Source organism: Lissotriton helveticus, chromosome 5_1 (assembly GCF_964261635.1).
Source record: "Lissotriton helveticus chromosome 5_1, aLisHel1.1, whole genome shotgun sequence".
In the NCBI taxonomy this organism is placed as follows: Eukaryota; Metazoa; Chordata; class Amphibia; order Caudata; family Salamandridae; genus Lissotriton; species Lissotriton helveticus.
In genome coordinates this window covers 400,374,832-400,394,578 of record NC_136065.1, presented here as the reverse complement: position 1 = coordinate 400,394,578, position 19,747 = coordinate 400,374,832, and the positions used below count along the sequence as shown (strand labels likewise).

Genomic DNA, 19,747 nt, shown 5'->3' with positions numbered 1-19,747 from the left:
GCTAAAGAGGGAGGAGTTTGCGGCATTTTACATGTCCAACATTGCTGCACTTACATCCCTGATAAGAGCCAGAATATCGAGCTGTACATCAAAAACATTTCAGAGATAAACTCAGAGATTGTACCCTTAGAAGAGGAAGATTTTTCAGAACGTTTGAGCAAAAGATTTGAAGCAATCACAACCTGGTTTCAAGAGATTGGTAGTTCAATCCTAGGCAAAATACTGACACCTTTATTGGTTATAGTCTTTGTGATACTGTTGTTGAAAATCAGTTGCATGTTACACAAGAGAAAGAAGTATCTAAGGGAAAAGAAAAGAATTTATAAGCTCAGAAAGGAACAGGAGAGAGAAATAGAACTGGAGGAGTTTCGTAGAACCCAATATGAGAGTTGCAGACAAACAGCTGAGTCAAGGCTTTAGAAATACTAATACAGTGAAAATCAAAACATGTTTTGGGAATTAAAATTTTGCTAAATTTTGGGTGTAGTTTGGTGATTTTGAAATCACCAGATGAGGGAGTTGATGGAGCGAGGTTCAGAAAAATAATTTGTTTTGACTCGCAAAGTTAAACTTCCATAATAAAATAATTGTATTAATCAGCATGAAGTGAAATTTACTAATCAACCTAGATTAAATTGCACGACACAAGGGACTAATATATGTGCTCTATGTTGCAAATGTAAGTTCGTGAAAAATAATAAACTAACCTTGTCTATTGTCTTTGTCAATATTAAATGCGGCTGCTTAATTAATGGCATGTGCTTATTTATATGTACTTATGTTATGTATTTTCGTCTTTATGTGGCACAAGTTCGTGAAGGATTTTGTGGTCTTTATGACACAAACGCTGTTAAAATGCTTTGGCTAGGTAACATTTATTAATGGGTAAATAATTAGCAAAGGGAGTGGGTAACATAATGAATTCTAATTCTTTCATTAATTGATGTTTTGTGTTTGTTTAAACATTAGTTTCCGAATGGGCCTAAGAAAATGGCTGGCTGTGCTGCAGAATATAAAAACTTGACCAGAGTGAAGCCTTCACTCATGCGCAGACGAAAGAGCTTTTTGCTGAACAATCAACGTTTAATGCAGAAGCAGTTTTGGTTGAGTTGAATGTGTTCTTGGTGTCATATCGAAGGACAGGATGCGGCAAGGCCTGCCAAGATTAGGAAGTAAAGTTTTGTGCTCGGGCGAATGTATCTTTCTTGAGGAAGCAAAAGGATGGAGAAACTAAGAACAATAAGGGCTATGATGAGGCCCCGGACTTGGTCAGGAGTGTATGACCTAATGGTGGACTGACAGGGCTCAGCCAATCGAAAGTTCGGATTTTCAGAAAAGTATGCAAGAAATAAATACTTTAGCTAGTCAGAAAGGTATAAAAATTGCCCCCTTGGGCAGGAGGGCGCTTCTCGCTTTCTGATTCCTGAGGGCATGTCGTGCTGAAGGACTTGTTGGAGCACATAAGGATAACAGGCTTAAATGACTTTTTCCTTTAGGTGAAGTGAGTTTTAGACAGGGAAAACAGGGCTTAGGTGATGGAAACTGTTTATTCTTCCTTTATCATGCTAATTGATTTTGCTTGAACTTGCCAGTCTAATTTGCTATTCCTCAATAAAATGCTGTGGTAATAAAAAGAATCTAATAAAATGCACTTTCCTTGAATAAATAGTTAATAAATAAGATTTTTGAAACAACAAGCTGGACTTGTTTATTCATGGTCTTGTTACCAACAGTTGATCCATTTACCTTAGTGACTTAATTAAATGATAAGTATTTCAATATAATCATGGTAAAAACGTTATACTGCAGTTGTATATAAAAGTGTAAATAATTTATGAATAGGTTTGATTAATTAGGTCACATGATTCAGTTGCCCAAAAATATGTCCTGTTAGTTTATGGGCCTTGTGAGTATTTCATGATTAATGGTGAGTATTTTGGAGTTGGGTAGCGTCGCTGAGACATATTTTCTATAGGGGCTCTGGATCAAGAGCAACGTGAAATGTTTCCTTCCGGCAAAGTCTAACAAAGAGAGAGACTCACGAGATGCTTGGGACTCACGAGACGCTTGGGACGCAAAGCAAGGCCGGCTCAGAGGCAATTAAAAAGCAAAGTGCTGAGTTTAACTTGGGAGGCGCGGCTGTGGCCCACAACTCTGTGTTCTTAAACTTAAGTTTCGGAGTGCTTTGCGTTTTTACTTCAGTGCATGTCTGATTTCGGAATCTCTGCAGTAAGGCAGACTTTGCTTGTCCCGCCATTACTCCGTCACACAGCGGTGCAGGAGCGGCTCCTCCGTTATGGCAGAGGAGCGTCGCCTCACTGATGGAACCAGCCGACGCATGTAAATTAAAAAGATAGTAAAGCAGAGCCGTCACTGAGTCTTAAGGACGAGGTCATCAGGAGAAGGACGAGTGGTGTGCTCAGGGATTTTGCCAGTGCGCCTGTAGGTTTGGGGGCCGTCTTAGGACGCCCAAACCGAAATGCGCACTTGGATATCTCCAGGCTATTACTTGGAGATATTGGCATTGCTCAAGAGCACAGGCTGCCGGCCCCTTCACGAGCATGGAACCAGCCCAAACAGCCCAATCTCTATGCTTCTCTCATGCTGGGTAATACTAGCATGACAGTAGCATTTGGATTGAAGCAGGGGACTCTGGGAGCCTGTGTCAGCATCATCTGAGGAGGCGGCAAGGCGGAGGACGTCAGGCTGCAGGTAAGTTGCTGTTTCTTTTTTTATTCTACCCTGCCCCACTGATTTCCCCAGCTAGCGGCCGCCACTGCACATACGGCTTCTTGCTGCAGAGGGCTCACAAATGAAATGTACATGTGAACAGATGCAGCAGGTCCAAATCATGCTAAAAGTGGGCGCGGCCATGCTGAGCAGTGCATAAGTGAGGCCACACTCTAGCTAGAGGGAGCACAAAGAGAACAATGATCCCCTGTCCTTGTCTATTTCAGCAAATCAGGCCCCCCTCTGTGCTTGTTATAACTTGCAACCTGAGTGAGGAAAAATAAACTGGCAGGAGCACTGCCCTGAGGTACGAAAACAATCAGTTTATGAACTCAGCTGATTGCGGGACAATCTCGTATCCTAATGTTGAGCCAAAGGATTGCTCAAAATGCATTAGTCTAACCTCTGGTGTGTTGCACTTGGCAGCAATGGATCATCTACTTACAATGGCAATACGCTAGTAGATGATTCATGTAGGAAAGTGCAGATTTTGAATGGTCAACCCCACATTTTTTTCTCCAATGCTGATGGTTGCGACTCTAAAAGTGCACTAGAGCTTGCTAACCAGGCCCCAGTGCCAATGCTCTCTTCTCAAAATAAGATGAATGTAAATTGGTAACCCCAATTGGAAAGGACTTTATCCCCCTTCTAAGTCCCTGGTAATTGGTACCAGTGGTACCAAGGTCATGGGAGTAAAAGGGGTCACCAGCGTCTGCAGCACCGACTGTGCTACCGGGTGACCCATGTAAACAAATGACATCAGGCCTCCCATTGCAGACTGCAGGAGCAGTGCGACCTGCTCTAGCTCGACTTTGCCCTGACCATGAGTGGCAAGGTCACAGCACTTTTTTAATGTGTCAGTCACCCTAAGGAAGGTCTCATAAGCCTAGAAGGCAGGGTGCATAATAGTAAAGGTGTGGACATATAAGTGCAAGCTTATAGGTCCCTACAGTAGCTGCCTTCCATTAGGGTCTACTAGAAATGTTTGGTGGGCCATAGGAAAAAATAACACCCGTGCACCCCCAAGTTGCCAGCTCCTTTTGGCCTCACTGAAATGTGTCTTGTTTTGTAGCAAACAACATGTGTCATCAAACCCCACCTTTTTCTAAAGTTGGATACAATTTTCAATGCTTCCTGGTGGCTACCTTAGAGGTTGCCCACCTGGGTGTCCCAGCCTTTCCTGTGCCCTGGCATACAGCCATCAGTGCTGCTGCGAAGACAGGAATGTGACCCCCTGCCAGGAGGTGTGAACACTTATAGGAGTCAGAAACAAAGGGCTGCCTGGGAAGGAGGTGGCACCTCCCTCCCTCGCAGTATGGCTAGTGAAGTGGCACATCAAGGTGATGAGCTTCAAACCCCCAGAAGGCTAGCCACACCTTTAGGGAAGGTTACCTGGTCTATACAGCTAGGAAGGGTTCTGTTATTTTTAAAGGTGGTAGAATAGAGGGTTCTGGGTAGAAAAGGAGACACTAACACCCCCAGATGTGGTCACCTCAGGGGCATATTAGCTGCTGGGGCTAGTAGCCCATTAGCTACTTGTCCCCATACCCCTAACACCCCTAAATCTAGGGTTTATAGGCACCCCTGGCACCAGAACCTCAAATCGGAATCTACTTGTAACCAAGGACAAATGAGAGAAACAAGTATGCGACTTTAAGACCTGCACATAGCAAAGGCGCGATAGCCTGCCCCTGTGGCAACAACTCTGCAACTGCACAACTGCAACCCATCTCGGACCAGAGACCAGTTTCACAGGCACATTGCACTCCCGGAACCAAAGACTCACTGGCCTTGCCCGTGGGATCTCCCAAAAGTAAATGGTCTAGGGCATTGTAGGAAACGTAGTCCTGATCTGCAGAAAATTTAAGGCAGCTACAGTTTTTTCCCCCAGCTCCAGGACGTCTAACTAACTCCACTTTGTGTTTGCTACTACCAAGTTGTGTTGGTGGGCAGCCCTGCTACCAGTAGCTTTACTTGATTCTGCACCTTGTAGGAACACCACAACTCCTTCAACCCAATGCCCTAGTGGCCCCGTTATTGAGCTTTTGCACCTCTTTCCTCACGATTGTTGTCCATGCAGCAAAACTAGCTCCTGCAGCTCCCACCTTCATCACCATGGACAGCTAGCACCTTCCTGCACGGGGACCTATGAGTTAGGTAAACTTCAACTGATTGTTGTGGCCTGGTCCTGGGACCTGCATCACCTTACCACCCAATGGTTTCCATTGGATTCGACCTGCAAGTAACCGATTGTTACTAGTGCTATTCCCCAATACTGCAACGTTAAAGTTTTGCAGAAGAGAACAGCACTGATTTATTTTTTCTTTGAAAATCCCTAACTCCTGGTTTACTTATCCGACTGTCTTCATTTTGGTGTCTAGATTTATATAAAATATATTTTGGTATTGGATGTCTTTCAAGTTGTGTCAATTACTTATCAGCCAAGTGGGTTCCCTGAAATGCTTAACACACTTTCCTCTAGTAAAGTCTCACTATCTGTGCCACAATACCAGGACTGAGCTAGCGATTTATTAGTGTGAAACCAAAAAGACCTATCTGGGGTATTGTGAGAGTATTGTATAGTGAAGCCAAACCAACCTCACTACATAATATTCCACTTTCCTACACATAGATACACTGTCTTCGTAAGTTCAGTATAAATCCATGCTACAGTGGTATAATACCATTTGTTTCAATGGAAATTGTGCAAAGTGATACAAATTAATTAAGGTAATTCATATTTTCAGTACTTTAAATCATTTTTAAATTTACAGATTTTAGCAGTGTCAAAGGTGGAGGAATGCTGGATTGTCTTCAAGGTGATTGTTTTGCATGTACTAACCTCAGCCTGACTGTTACAGTGTCGAGTACTGATAATGGCACCAGCTTCTTCTATCATTTTTAAGATAGTTCCTCCATGGACGTTCCCTGCAATGTTAGCATCATCAGGTCGCATTATACTGTAATGATAACAAAAAAGAAGTTTAGACATAGTATGATTTGTGTTTTAATAAAGAAGATACTTTAATAATATACACACTAATTTCTAAAATGCAACTACATTCAGAGCTGTGGCAGTCAACTAGATCTGTGAAAAATCTCAACTAGTGATGTCCATTGTTTTTTCTGTGAACAAAGTTTCAAGTAGAAATATGACTTTTTGGTAAACTGCAGTTAGCAATTATTTCTTTTTACAAATTTTAGGCCATGTTGTTGTTTCTGCAAGCAAACTGGCAACATTTTCTCATAAATTCTAATTTAATTTGAAAATAGATCTGCCAGTTGTGAGTTGAATTTAAAAGTGGGTGGATATTGGTGATAGCTTTTAGCTCAGAACAATTTAATGAGGACACACATGTCACAAATATCACATGAAAGAGCATTTTGTGACGTATGGCTAGTGATCGAATGTATGACGTTACAACGCATACATTTACAATGCATGCCTTTACAACGCAGTTTTTACATTGCATCCTTTACAACGCATTCTTTTACATTGCATGCCATTATATCGCATTTCCAGAAACTACCATTACATCGCATTCCATTACATCGCATTAAACCTTTACAAGGCATTCCATTACAATGCATACCATTACATCACATTTAAGGTAGTGTTGGATAGTATAGAGATAATAATTACTATTCTAACTCCAGTGAGTGCAACAGTAGGGTAAGTGTTGGATAGTGTAGGGGTAAAAAGTACTATTCTAACTCCAGTGAGTGCAACAGTAGGGTAACTGTTGGAGAGTGTAGGGGTGAAAATTACTATTCTAACTCCAGTGAGTGCAACAGTAGGGTAAGTGTTGGATAGTGTAAGGGTACTATGCTTTGGAATGGTATGCATTGTAATGACTTGCGATGTAATGCCTGCGTTGTAGTGACATGCGTTGTGATGACATACGTTGTAGTGACATGCAATGTAATAGCTGCGTTGTAATGACATGCTATGTAAAGGATGTTGCGATGTAATGACTGCTATGTAAAGGTAGTGTGATGTATTGACTGCGTTTTAAAGGTTGTTTCCCCTAGTGATCATGGTATTTATAAGAATTGTGGGAAGCTCATATGAGGAAAACGTTGCCACTTTACACACCTCTACTCTGAACCAAAGAGGGTGCATAAGGGGATACCTTTTAATAAATTCCTTTTGGTCCAGAGATTTCCATTAAGGCTGTAAATTGAGGAAATGGTATGTTGGTATCTTTTGTGCCTGCTCATTACAGACTGAGAAAGGGCCACCAATTGATTTTGCTACTGTATGCAAATTACAGTTGTGCTGTTTACTTGACATTAAAGATATATATGTATATAAATTCACTGCAAAAAAATAAAGGTTGAAGTAACATTATAGTTAGGTGAAATGTTCAGATTTAAACTCTAAAAACCACTGAAATTCACAAGTTATAGTTAAAGTAATCTTAAGTAACTATAACTCATGCCGTAAGGTAACTATAAAATAATAAGAAACCCCACATGGCCATTAATCAGTCAAGAATTAAAAAAAACACCACGTACACATTTATCTTGTGTGTTTGAGTCCTTATCTCTTTTTACTTATATTCATTTCAGTATTTCTAGTTTTCAAGAAACTCATTTCCTTCTGGTACAATCAAAACACTAATTACAGACAAAATGCACCAACAATAACACATCACAATTTATTATAACTAACATATAAAGAAATTATTCAAAAATACATTATCTACTGTGCAAACCAGAACTGTGGCTAATGTGTTCAAGAAAAGTCACTCCAGTTTCGTTTCCACCCCCTTGCTTTAGGCATGGAATTTAGCTTACGCATATTGTGACCTACACTCAATAATTCTTGTTGGAATCCTAGATAATGATTTTATCTTCGGGCGGTATATCCTATCATTCCAATGCAACAATGCCAACGTATTTTGACCTCCTAGAGCATGGGGGTATATACAAATCTTTTTGGAGGTCATGATCAGGGCAAACAAGAAAAACTCGCTAATTTGTTACCAAACAGTGAAGACTGCACACTTTGTGTGTGCGACCCCTTTTGCTGCCGACTCGGTGCCGAAGAGAGCCAGACAACAATAATTTAATAAGTAAGCCAGTCTTCTCGAAAGTAAGCTTTGAGGAATACACACATCAAGTGTGCAACACTTTTCCAGACATCTCTTGGTTATCGGATGCCAGAGGCAATTTGTTATTTAGTCAGCCAATCTTATAGAAGTGCAAGCGGGACCTGCTTTCACCCCTGGTCTGCGTCCGGATTGAATAAGGTAACTATTAAGTCGCACCTCCGCCATACACAGTGATATTACAAATGAAGAAGAAGAAGTCATGAGTGATGTACTATCTAGGGTAAATAGCATTACATGGCGAGGGCGTGAGTTTTAATTAAATAATTAATATATAATGAAATTAATTAAATGCTACGGGGATTCAAGGTTTTCAGTCAGATTAAGGTGCTTTGTATAGGATGAGGATTGCTATATTAGTGGTATGTATAAAAACTAAAAGATACCAGGGATTGCAGGCCCATTCAGGGCATTATTGTTACAATGTAATGAATTTTCTATCCTTGTAAAAATACCTTTTTTAATAAGCACTTGTACTTTCATAGATAAGGAAGTATGCATTTTTTAGAACAGTTCTTGCGCCATTACATACTATGGTTATGTAAATTTGGAATTCAATGAATTAATTTTTCGAAACAACAAGGATAGTCAAATTGTAGATGAAATATGTAGAATGAAGGTATGATAAATACATTTTCTCTTTTTGATATATTCTAACATGAAATACTCAACAATGTTTTAGAATGTCATTCGGTACAGGCCAAGATGGCCAAAATATTTGTGTATTGTTTGAACCGTTTTCTGTTTCTACACTAAAAAAGTGTGCATTCCTTTAAATAGATGAGGGAGGTATGACACAAACACAGTGATCAAGGTGTGGAGTCCCCCTATTTGTTTTTTCCCTATGGAGGAAAGATTGAGTGTTGTGGTATTTGAGTGATAACTAATGTCAAAAGGAAAAACACAGGAACTACCATCTGGAAAATGAATAGATAACATCGCGCTGCCATGGCTCCCGTGGGTAACTGCAAAGATTGAGAGATAACTGTAGTCTTTTTCTGATATTTATGTGCCGAGTGTTTTTAAACAATTACTGCAGAGGATTGCAATGTAGCTAAAACGCGTATGCTGTGTTTAAATACATTTTAAGTGACCCTGTGAGGGCGCTGCAATTTCTTTTTGTTAGATATATAGATATTACCTACTGGTGGTCGCCAGTAGGTAGTTATAGTTAGGACCTAGTTACCATAAGAAAATCGCAACAATCTTCGCGAAATCGTCAAAACGTATGGCCAGCTCTGGTCCGCTCATATCTTGAAAGTTTTGGGGTGATTCGGCAAGCGGGGGGGCGAGAAAAAAGGGGTCCCAAAATGTGTTTTCTCTATGCAATTTTCCATAGGAAACTTTAGACACGGCTACAGCCCGAACTGCTGAACGGAATTACACCAACATTGGCAAAAAGGTAGCCATTGGTTCAGAAAGAGCACTTTTTGTTAAATGGTGTAAATCAGTTCAGTAGTTTTTAAATATTAATGGATAAAGAAATATATATATATCTGGGCAGAGCCTAACCACACATCTCATCGTGAGATCTGATTGGCTGTCAGCACTTCTTCCAGGAAGTGTTGGCAGCCATCTTGGGACCAATATACATGATAGCACCTCATTAAAAAGCATTGCAGTTAATAGAAGGCTTTAAGTCTTTAGTTACATTATAAATCATTTGTTGATGGTACCATACTCATTTTAGGAATTGTGGTGTGTTCTAAGGTGATTTTACCATGTGAAAAAGCCTTCTGCTGGGATATCATGAATCATGTTTGAGAGAAAACTATTTTCTTATGCTTTCCCCACAGAGGTTTGGAAGATGATCTATAAGCTAAACTGAGAGCATATTTTCTGTAAATTCACATTATCTTTCTCAGTCATGTGAGAATGAAGTCTGTCATTCTCAGTAAAACATGTCCATCCAACAAGGGCAGAGACTGTCTGTTGGAAATGGCCCTTTTTGCAGGGTTATACCCAAACTCTTTTTGCTTCTTCCTTGTTTTTCCTGACCTGTGGTTGTTGGCAATAGGACTCTGGGCACTTTACCACTGCTGACGGGTGCTAAAGTGCATATGCTCTCTGTGTAAATTGTTATTGTAATTGGTTATCCATGATTGGCATATTTGTATCAACAAGAAGTCCCTAGTATAGGCCACTGAGTGTGCCAGGGCTGGTGATACAAATGCTACTAGTGGGCCTGCAGCACTGATTGTGCCACCCACATGAGTAGCCCTAAAATGGTGTCTCAGGCCTGCCACCGCAGTGCCTGTGTGCAGTCTGTGAACTGCCATGTCTTCCTGGTCAGTGTCCCCACTAACCAGGGCTAACCCTTCCCTTTCTGTGCACATTGGTCACCCCTATGGAAGGCCCAAGGTACCCCCTCGGGCAGGGTGCAGTGAATGTGAAAGGTACAGCATGTACTAGTGCAGGTGACATGCTCTGGTAGTGAATGACAGTCATTTTTGTTTTTCACTATTGTAAGGCTACCTTGCCCATAGGCTATCCTGGAGAATGCTGGCTACAGTGGCTACCAGCATATCTTCCCATAGGAGCAAGGTAGGACATAAAAGTCTGGTATCCTTGAACTCAGAATTTAATAACACATCTTTTAGGAAAGGTGTTTTTTAAATCCTGTGTTTGGGAACAGCACTTGTAGAAAGTGGCTGTTCTCTTGTCTGACCTTTCTGTGTCCCTTGGCCTGTTTGTGAATTGACTGTCTGATTTGTGAGTGACAGGGCTGGGGGATTCTAGGAAACAGAATGAGTCAGCGCAGTGGTGAATAGAGAGATCTGCATCTAGATGAGAGGGAGGAGTTGCACCTGGGACCTGAATAGGACTTTGCCTTCCCCCCACAGTGATGACTCCACCCCATGTGGTGCGTCTGATGTCTCTGCCCTGCACTGTGAAAGGAGAGAAGGAATCATGTCAAAAAAGAGCTCCAGGGCTGTGCTTTCCCTCCACAATGCTGGCTCCAGGTCCAGTGGGGAGTCTGGTGTTTCTGCTCTGCACTGTGAAAGGAAAGAAGGAGTCATGTAAACAGAGTGCCCTAGAACTGGTTTGGACCGGGCTCAGAGCCCTCCTGCAGAAAGGGAACAAAGACTTTTTGGGGTATAAGTACAGGACCCTAGACCACTGAACTTTAGATCATCCTGGAATCAAGAAGGCTGGTGATACAAATGCTACTAGTGGGGGTGCAGCACTGATTGTGCCACCCACATGAGTAGCCCTAAAATGGTGTCTCAGGCCTGCCACCACAGTGCCTGTGTGCCTCTGGAAGTTGTACCTCTGTTGGGAAGCTGGAAACCAAGATTTAAAGAAATTTCTGCAAGTTTTAACGCATCGCTCGCTTGCGGAGCGCATCTCCGTCAGTGCAAGGAAATTCCCGCCGCTACGGAGGCCGAGATCAACGCAGCGCCTATTGCCGCTGCCAGAGTCATTGCATCCTTAGTTTGCGGGACGCAACAGTCTGGTGCGGGAAGATTACCATGTCGTCACTGGGTGAGATTGTCGCACTGCTTGCTTGTGGACCGCATCACGAATCTGCGAGAGTCGTCGCACAGCCATCGCATCGAGGTGCCGCAAGAGGAGAAGATCGACGCTAAGCTGCGCATCATTGCCACACTGGAGATCATCGCCACCCCGAAGATCGTCGCATCGTACCTTTTGTTAGCCGCTTCCACCGAAACCTGCGCACCAGAATCCACGCAAGGTATCGCATCCTTTCCCCTACAGACCGGAGTCAGCACAACACGCCCGCTACGTTCAGCGGGGTTGTCACATCGCCTCCCCAGGGTCTCAGGAGTGACGCATCGCTTGCTTTTCATCGCTGCAGCTTTCACTTGGAACTTTTGTTGCATCTAAAGGTACTGTTGGCTAAAACGTGGAGCAACTGTGGATTATTTTAATGCAACCTTAAGAACTCATTTGAAACCATATTCTTGAACTGTGTATGTTGGATTTTTGTCGTTTTGGTCTTGTGTAGTTTAGATTAAAACTACCTTTATTTTTCTAAACTGTTGTGGAGTCAGTTTGTGGTGTTTTCACTGTGTTACTGTGAGTGTTGGTACAAATACTTTGCACATTGCCTTTTATAAGCCTGACTGCTCGTGCCATGCTACCAAGGGGGTGAGCAGGGGTTATCTAAAGAGTGTTTCCTTCTTACCCTGACTAGAAGCAAGGGTCCCTATTTGGACAGTGGTACCTACCTCTGCCAATTAGAGACCCCCAGTTTTAACAGTCAGTTCCTAGAGTGTTCTAAACAACAACTAGAGCACTAACAGTCCTACTTATGACAAATGTATTGCACACCTGAAGCCAACTTGATTGGAATAAAGTGTTAACTATTAAAACATTTAATTTAAAAATGAACAAAATGAGGGGGTTCATTTTGCCATAGAAAGTATGATTAGTGCTGCAGAAAGAAAAATGAGGGCACATTTTGAGTGACTTCTCAAATCCTCTTCTATTTCAATTAAACAATTCTGACATGCAGACTGAAACATGCACTTTCAATACCAGCAGCAGACTTCCCTGGTGAGCAGTAGCTTAACTACAGTGATCTAATAAGCAACTTGAGTGCTAACATTCTGAATTTATGGCAAATGTTTGACACATCTGAATGCCTCCTTGATGGAATCAAAGTAAAAAACTGAAAGTATTTCCTACTGAGGAGACTGTAGTAAATGAGGAAATTAGGAAACTTCATAACAAAAAAGTCTCCCAAGATGGCCACCAGAGACAAAAGAGCCCAAATGTAGCACAAATATCATCCAGATGTAGCCCAAGTATAGCCCAATGACAGAATGTCCCAGAGTGTTCTAAAGAACAACTAGAGAGCTAACCGTCTTACTTATGACAAAAGTTTGGGACACCTGAAGCCATCTTGATTGGAATAAAATGGTAACACTTAAAACATTTAATTTGCAAAGGAACAAAATGAGTGGGTTCATTTTGCCATAGAAATTATGATTAGTGCTGCAGAAAGAAAAATTAGGGCACATTTTGACTTCTCAAATCTTCTTCTATTTCATTAATAAATTCTGACATGCTGACTGAAACATGCACTTTGAATACCAGTAGCAGACTTTCCTGGTGAGCAGTAGCTTTACTACAGTGATCTAATGAGCAACTAGAGTGCTAAAATTCAGAATGTATGGCAAATATGTGACATATCTGAATACCTTCTTGATGGAATCAAAGTAAAGAATTGAAAGCGTTTCCTAATGAGGAGACTGCAGTAAATGAGGAAATTAGGAAACTTCATAACAAATAAAGCTCCCAAGATGGCCACGAGAGACAAAAGAGCACAAATATAGCACAAATATCACCCGGATGTAGCCCACATGTAGCCCAATGACAGAAGTGTGCAAAACACTTTTTATTTTTTTATTTTTTGCAGTTTTTTATAGTACAGACTTGTTAGGTATTGGAGTGCTTTACATGAGCATTGGTTACATCACACAAGAACAAATTCATTTTGGTTGACGACATGGGGAGATTAAGTGATTTGACCAGAATCACAGAATGTCGAGCTGAAGCAGAAACTCCAACCTGGTTCCCCAGTTGCAAAGTCTGCAGCTTTGAAAGTAACACAACATCCTCTCACCTAAGTGCAACATTTAATCAGGTGGTCAACTGGATAAAAAAATAAAGATAACAAATCATTTAAAAGTGCTTTGTCGGTATTTGAAAACTCCAAAAATATTATCATAATGAAGTCCCCAACCAGTAATATGATATCACCAGTACTAGCCCAAACAAAATTCTGGCTGCTGCACCAAGCATACTGGACGCCAGCCCGACTAGCTAAAGTAGGTCTCACCGATAGCGACTGGTGCTGGAACTGTGAGAGAGAAAAAGGCAACCTAGCCCACCTCATCTTCTATTGCAGCAAGGTTAGCAAATTCTGGAGGAAGGTGTTCGACTTTACTAACAACACTCTAGGCTGTACCCTGAAACAAGAATTTGGCACCATAGTAACAGCACATCTAAACACTGACATAAACTCACAACAAGACAGACAGCTTCTTGACTTCCTCCTGACTAGTGTGACAATAACGGTGTTAGCCAAATGGAAACACACCGCCAAGGCCACATTCAAGGGGTGGCTGAAGTGGCTGACGTACCTGAGAGGGACCGACAACACCGCACTAAGACACACACCTTGGAGAAAGCCCAATAGAGAAATGTGGTCATCCTTAGACAGTTTCCTAGACCCACACAAGCCACCGTAAACAGTTGTGAGCAGGCAAAACAGAGACAATTATCAACAGTGTTTGACGGTCGATCCACAACCAGCTGCCAAACGCCTTTATGTTATACATTTTTATGTTATATGTTAGAACTAGGTACAGGACCGAAAAGCAAAGGCTCCTTAGCAAATAAGCCACAGCGTTCGCAAGCCCACAGGACATTCAACAATGAAAAGAAACCACCCAGCAACCAGCTATCCAAAGTCTTTATACAATCCGAGTACGCCAATTGTAACGGCGCAATGTACTATTTGTTATATGTGTATATATATTCTGTCAGAGAAAACAATAAAAATATATTACAAAAAAAGAAAACTCTGAAAATATGTCCTAATTTTAGTTTTTTAGAGCACTAACCATAATTTTGATGCAAATAAGACCCTCTCATATATGTAATTTCTAAAGGAAATGCTCTAGGTATTGCACTTTTGATTACATCAAGATGACGTCAGGCGTTCCACACTTCTGTAATAAATATAGAATGTTAGCAATCAAGTTGTTCATTAGGATACTGTTGAGAGGTAGAGGCCAGGGGCATGGACTCTGAAAATTGAAGGCAAGTAGGAGGGTGCAGAGGCAACAATTTGACCACTCTGGGCAGGCAGGAAGGGCAGTGGCAGCACAACCGTCTATGGAGGGCAGTGGAAAGGGGGCAGGGGCAACAAACCAACAATACAGGACTGACAAGAGAGGCTGTGGTAATATAATAGACCATTGTGGGCAGAAGGAAGAGGCAGTGGTAGTACAACCATTAATGCCAACAGACCTGATTCAGCCAGGAAACATCCAATGTTTTTAAACCCAAATGGGCTTTATTTAATCTGTCTCCTGTCTACAATCTCCTCTTTTTCAATGTACGTCAAAGGGGAAAATCAATACCCCAGTTTTTTTTCAAAATCTCCCTCTTACCAAGTTCAAAATGTTAGCAAGTATTGTACATTGGATCATGGAAGGCAGGAGGAATTGGGGTAGGGACATGGACTCAGATAACAGAGGACAGGAGGTACATGGAGAGGTGCACTAAACTGACCCTACAGGGCAGGCATCAGGGTTTGCAGCAGCACAATACACCACACAGGGCATGCGGGACGGGAGTGCAGCACAACAATCCATAGAAAGCAATAGGGAGGGGACAAGACCATGCACATGGACAACAGAGAACAGCGGGGAAAGAGGCAAAGGTAGCTAACTGACCATAAAGTACAGACAAGAGAGAAAGCTGCAGCATAACGGACCATAAAGGGCAGGAGGGACGGATATGGGGGATTACAATGGAACAGACAAGCCAAGAGGGTGGGAATAGTGGTCTGCACATGGAAACAAAGGGCTGGGGACAAGGGGGCAGGACAGGAGCAGCAAGGTGACCATGGAGGTCAGGCAGGACGGGCACTAGAAGCAATACACACCATGGAGAGCAACAGTGAGACTATAATGGCATCATGGAGGGAAGGTGGGAGGGGGTCAGGGGCAGCTAGCTGACCCCACAGGGAAGGTGGGAGGGGCCGTGGCAGCACAGAAGACCATGCATGGCAAGCAGGAGGGTTAGTGGCAGCACAATGGCTATGATGGGCAAGAAGGAAGGCGCTGGGGCATGCACAAAGGACCATGGAGGATAGAAGGGAGGGTCAAGACTTGGGCACAGACAAGAGAGTTCAGAGGGAAGGGGCCTCACAACAGACCACCTGGGGCAGGCAGGAGGAGAAGTTGCAGCACAACAGACCAGGGAGGGCAGAAGGGTGTGGCAGTAAAATGGACCATGGAGGAAGGGGATAGGGGCATGGAATGTGGACAGGCAGGGTGGAGGTGGCAGGGACAGGTTACAGTTATCTGACAATGCTTGGCAGGTGGGAGGGAGTGTCAGCTCAACCGAACATTCAGATTAGATAGGAGTGGCAGGTCCATGGAACATGGTGGCCAAAAGGATGGAGCAGGGGCATGCACAGACATCGGAGGGCAGGGGGAAGGAGAATAGGGACAGCAAGCTGAGCATAGAAGCTAACCAGGAGGTCAATGATGGGGCATAGAATTGGGCAATGCAGGGCAGGAGGAGTGGACTGGTACATCATGCTAAATGGAGGGCAGTGGCAGCACATCAGACCATGCATGGCAGGATGGAGGAGGCTAGTCCATGGATTCAGACAACAGAGGATAGGGAGGAGGTGGATGGGGTAGCAAGCTAACTGTTCAGAGAAGGCGGGAAGGCCAGTGGCAGAACAACAGCTACACAGGGCTGTAATAAGGGAGCAGGGACATGGACTTGGATAATGGATGGCTAGGAGGTGGGAAGGCAGGAGCAGCAAGCTTTGGTGGGGGCAGCAGAATGCCAGGCCCTGCTTCCAACACCCCACCATCCATTGTGATATGCATTTTACTTAACGTAAAAAAAAAAACGAAAAATTTGCTGAAAAAACCAAAGATTACAGGGATGGAATAGTTAGACTCAGATTGTACTCATACACAACCAGTGAAATTCAGCAGTTATAGTTACCTGAGCTAACTATAACTTTGCCCCCGCAATGTACTGCTAATGACCTAAGACATTACATCATTCATGACATAGTCAGTTAAATCACTCATGACATCATTCATGACATCTCAAATGAGCTGTGAATGGAATGGAACTATAATCGCTAGAACTTTATTTAGGGATGGTGTGTGTATATTAACACCCCTTTTTTTTTCTTTCGTGTAAGAACCATTATAATATGCAACAGGCCCAGATTAATATGGTCAGACTGATTTGCATATGGCCATGTCTGAACTGGGGTGGCAGAGTGGGCTAAAGAACGGTGATGGATTAAACCCAGATCTGTTGACTGGGTGTGGGTGTTTGATTGGTTCAGATGCTCCGTCCATCACCACCCCCTTTTGTACCGCTTTGTTCACATAAGTTGGCAGGATATGCTCAGACGTGAGTCCCTTGCTCACTTTGCCACTGGATTCAAGCAAGCCTGGCTGAGGACGGCTGAAATGCCAGAAACCGGTCCTAGGAAGCTTGTTTCCGGTCCAGGGAAGGTATGGCTTGGCAGTTCGGGCTGGACTGTTCCCATGAGGCACAGGGTCAGACTAATTTGCATATGGCCATGTTTGAACTGGGGTGGCAGAGTGGGCTAAAGAACAGTGATGGATTAAACTCAGATCTGCTGACTGGGTGTGAGTGTTTGATTGGTTCAGATGCTCCGTCCATCACCACCCCCTTTTGTACTGCTAATGACCTCAGACATTACATCATTCATGACATGGTCAGTTAAATCACTCATGACATCTCAAATGAGCTGTGAATGGAATGGAACTATAATCGATAGAACTTTATTTAGGGATAGTGTGTGTATATTAACACCCCCCTTTTTTTTCTTTCGTGTAAGAACAATTATAATATGCAACAGGCCCAGATTAATATGGCCGATAGCCTTTCACTTTAAAGAAATGTGTAGTCCATTGTTTATGTTGATGTTTGCAATACTAAGTATGTTTGATTATGAATAAGTCACGTTGACGAACATACAGGTATGGCGGTCACGGGGCAAGATATGCTGAAATCACATCGTGTGCATATTATCACTTGTTTTCTTTTCTTTATTGTATTAATTCCTGAATTTTCACATCATGACCAGACCATTATGGCTGACAGCTTTTTGGATTAAAGTAGTATGTAGTCCTTTGTTAACTGGAGCCATTTGTACATTTAAATGAGGATGCTACAATGGCGCCTTGTATCGTTATCAAGGTTCGGACAAGCTGAAATGCGTGGATCACGTCCTTTGCAGATTAAATTCTTCCAAACTACAACCTGAGTGCTGATTCCTTCCTTGTAAGAGTGAGAGGAGATTAAATATATATATATAAAATTCACTGAAAAAGCACAAGTTTTAGGGCCATTATAGTTAGAAATTAGCATTTAAAAAACCTCAGAAATTCACAAAAAAAAACACAGGTTTTATGGGCGTCATACTTAGTTAAACATTTCACTCGTACAAAAGAACAGAAATTTGACCGTTATAGATAGTTGTGCTAACTATAACTCACGCCCCCGCAATGCACTGCTGATGATGTCACATATTACATCACTCATGACATGGTCAGTGACATCACTGATGACATCACTAATGGCATCTCAAATGACATCACTGACAACATCATCCACGTGATCATCTGATCACACCCTAAAATACAGACTACCATTCTCGAAACCATAGACACACCAATACTAGTACAGCTACAATATTCTGTGCACTATGGATGCAGACCTGTAATCAGCTACATAGCATTGATACAGTCTTTTAAATACTCAGTTAGTACCTATGCAGTCTAGTAATCCTTCTGTCTGTCCCATGCACTTCTCCATTCAACCATCCAGCACTATCTACGTATCCTATCACTCTGCCAATACCTAAGCACTAATAAATTTAGCATGCACTCTCTTTGCAGCACTGAAATTACTCCAGTTATTAGTCATATACTTAAGGAATGGCCTAGCAAGTACGGGTACAATATTTTGTACACTATGCATGCAGACCTCTAACCAGCTACATACTATTGATACGCACTATCTACTTATCCTATTACTCCACCAATACCTAAGCACTTATAAATTCACTAAACACTCAGTTCGTAATACTGTAATTATTCTAGTTACTAGTCATGAACTTATGGAATGGCCTAGCTACTAACACAAGTACAGCTATAATATTTTGTGCTCTATCTAAGCAGACCTCTGACTAGCTACATACTATTGATACACTCTTCTAAATCCCCAGTTAATACTCATGCAGTGTAGGAATAGTCCATTCTGTCCTATGCACTTCTTTAATCACTTATCTACCACTATGTACGTATCCTACCACTCCACCAATACGTAAGCACTTATACATTTGTGGGCCGATTATGATGGCGGACGGACCTGAGTCCGTCCGCCACCATAGAGTAGGGGGGAACGTCCGCATGGGCAGCAGCGTTCCCCCCATGAAGATTAGGATGTGACCGCCAGGGTGGCGGTCACATCCTCAATCCTTAACATTGCGGCGGGTGCAGCTTCAAGCTGCCCCCGCCGCAATGTAAAAAATGCATACATTGCATTTGTATGCAGAAAGCGGCAGGCACTGCGCGGTGCCTGCCGATCTCTGCATACAAATGCAGGGGGGTACCATAGGTACCCCCCATGTGCACCCCCACCCCCCTCACCTAGGGGGCCCGCAACGGGCCCCCGCAGTGAAGTTCCACATGCTTTTCCACGTCGGAAAATCCGCCGCGGAAAAGCATCTTTTCAAGCATTTCCTAATATGGTGGACGGTGTCTGAGAGACACCGCCACCATATTAGAGCTTTTCCGCCGCGGTTGTAAGCCAACCGCGGCGGAATAGCTGCGGACGGAAACCAGGACCCACCAGCCATCCTAATGTGGCGGTGGGTCTCTGGTGGGTCCGCTGCGGTTTTTCTGCATCCTCTGGGCCGGCGGTGGCTTCCGCCGGCCCGGAGGATGCGGAAAAACCGCAATCCTAATAGGCCCCTAAGTGTTCACTCTGTTGGCAGCACTGTCATCATTCCAGTTACTAGTGGTATTCTTATAAAATGACCTAGGCACCAACACAAGTACACATAAAATATTCTGTGCATAATCCCTACAAATCTCTAAGCAGATACATACTATTCCTCCACTCCATTAAAT

At 42.8% G+C, this 19,747-nt stretch overlaps 1 protein-coding gene across 2 annotated transcripts in view; it reads right to left on the bottom strand.

Moving 5' to 3' along the window:
* Nucleotides 1–19,747, bottom strand: part of ACOT7 (acyl-CoA thioesterase 7) — a 1,240,110-nt gene that overhangs the window by 1,033,022 nt on the left and 187,341 nt on the right. For both annotated transcript variants that reach the window (XM_078640951.1, XM_078640950.1), the window contains exon 2: nt 5,573–5,690. In XM_078640951.1, the coding sequence (XP_078497077.1) occupies nt 5,573–5,690 (118 nt within the window). The remainder of the gene's footprint in view (nt 1–5,572; nt 5,691–19,747) is intronic.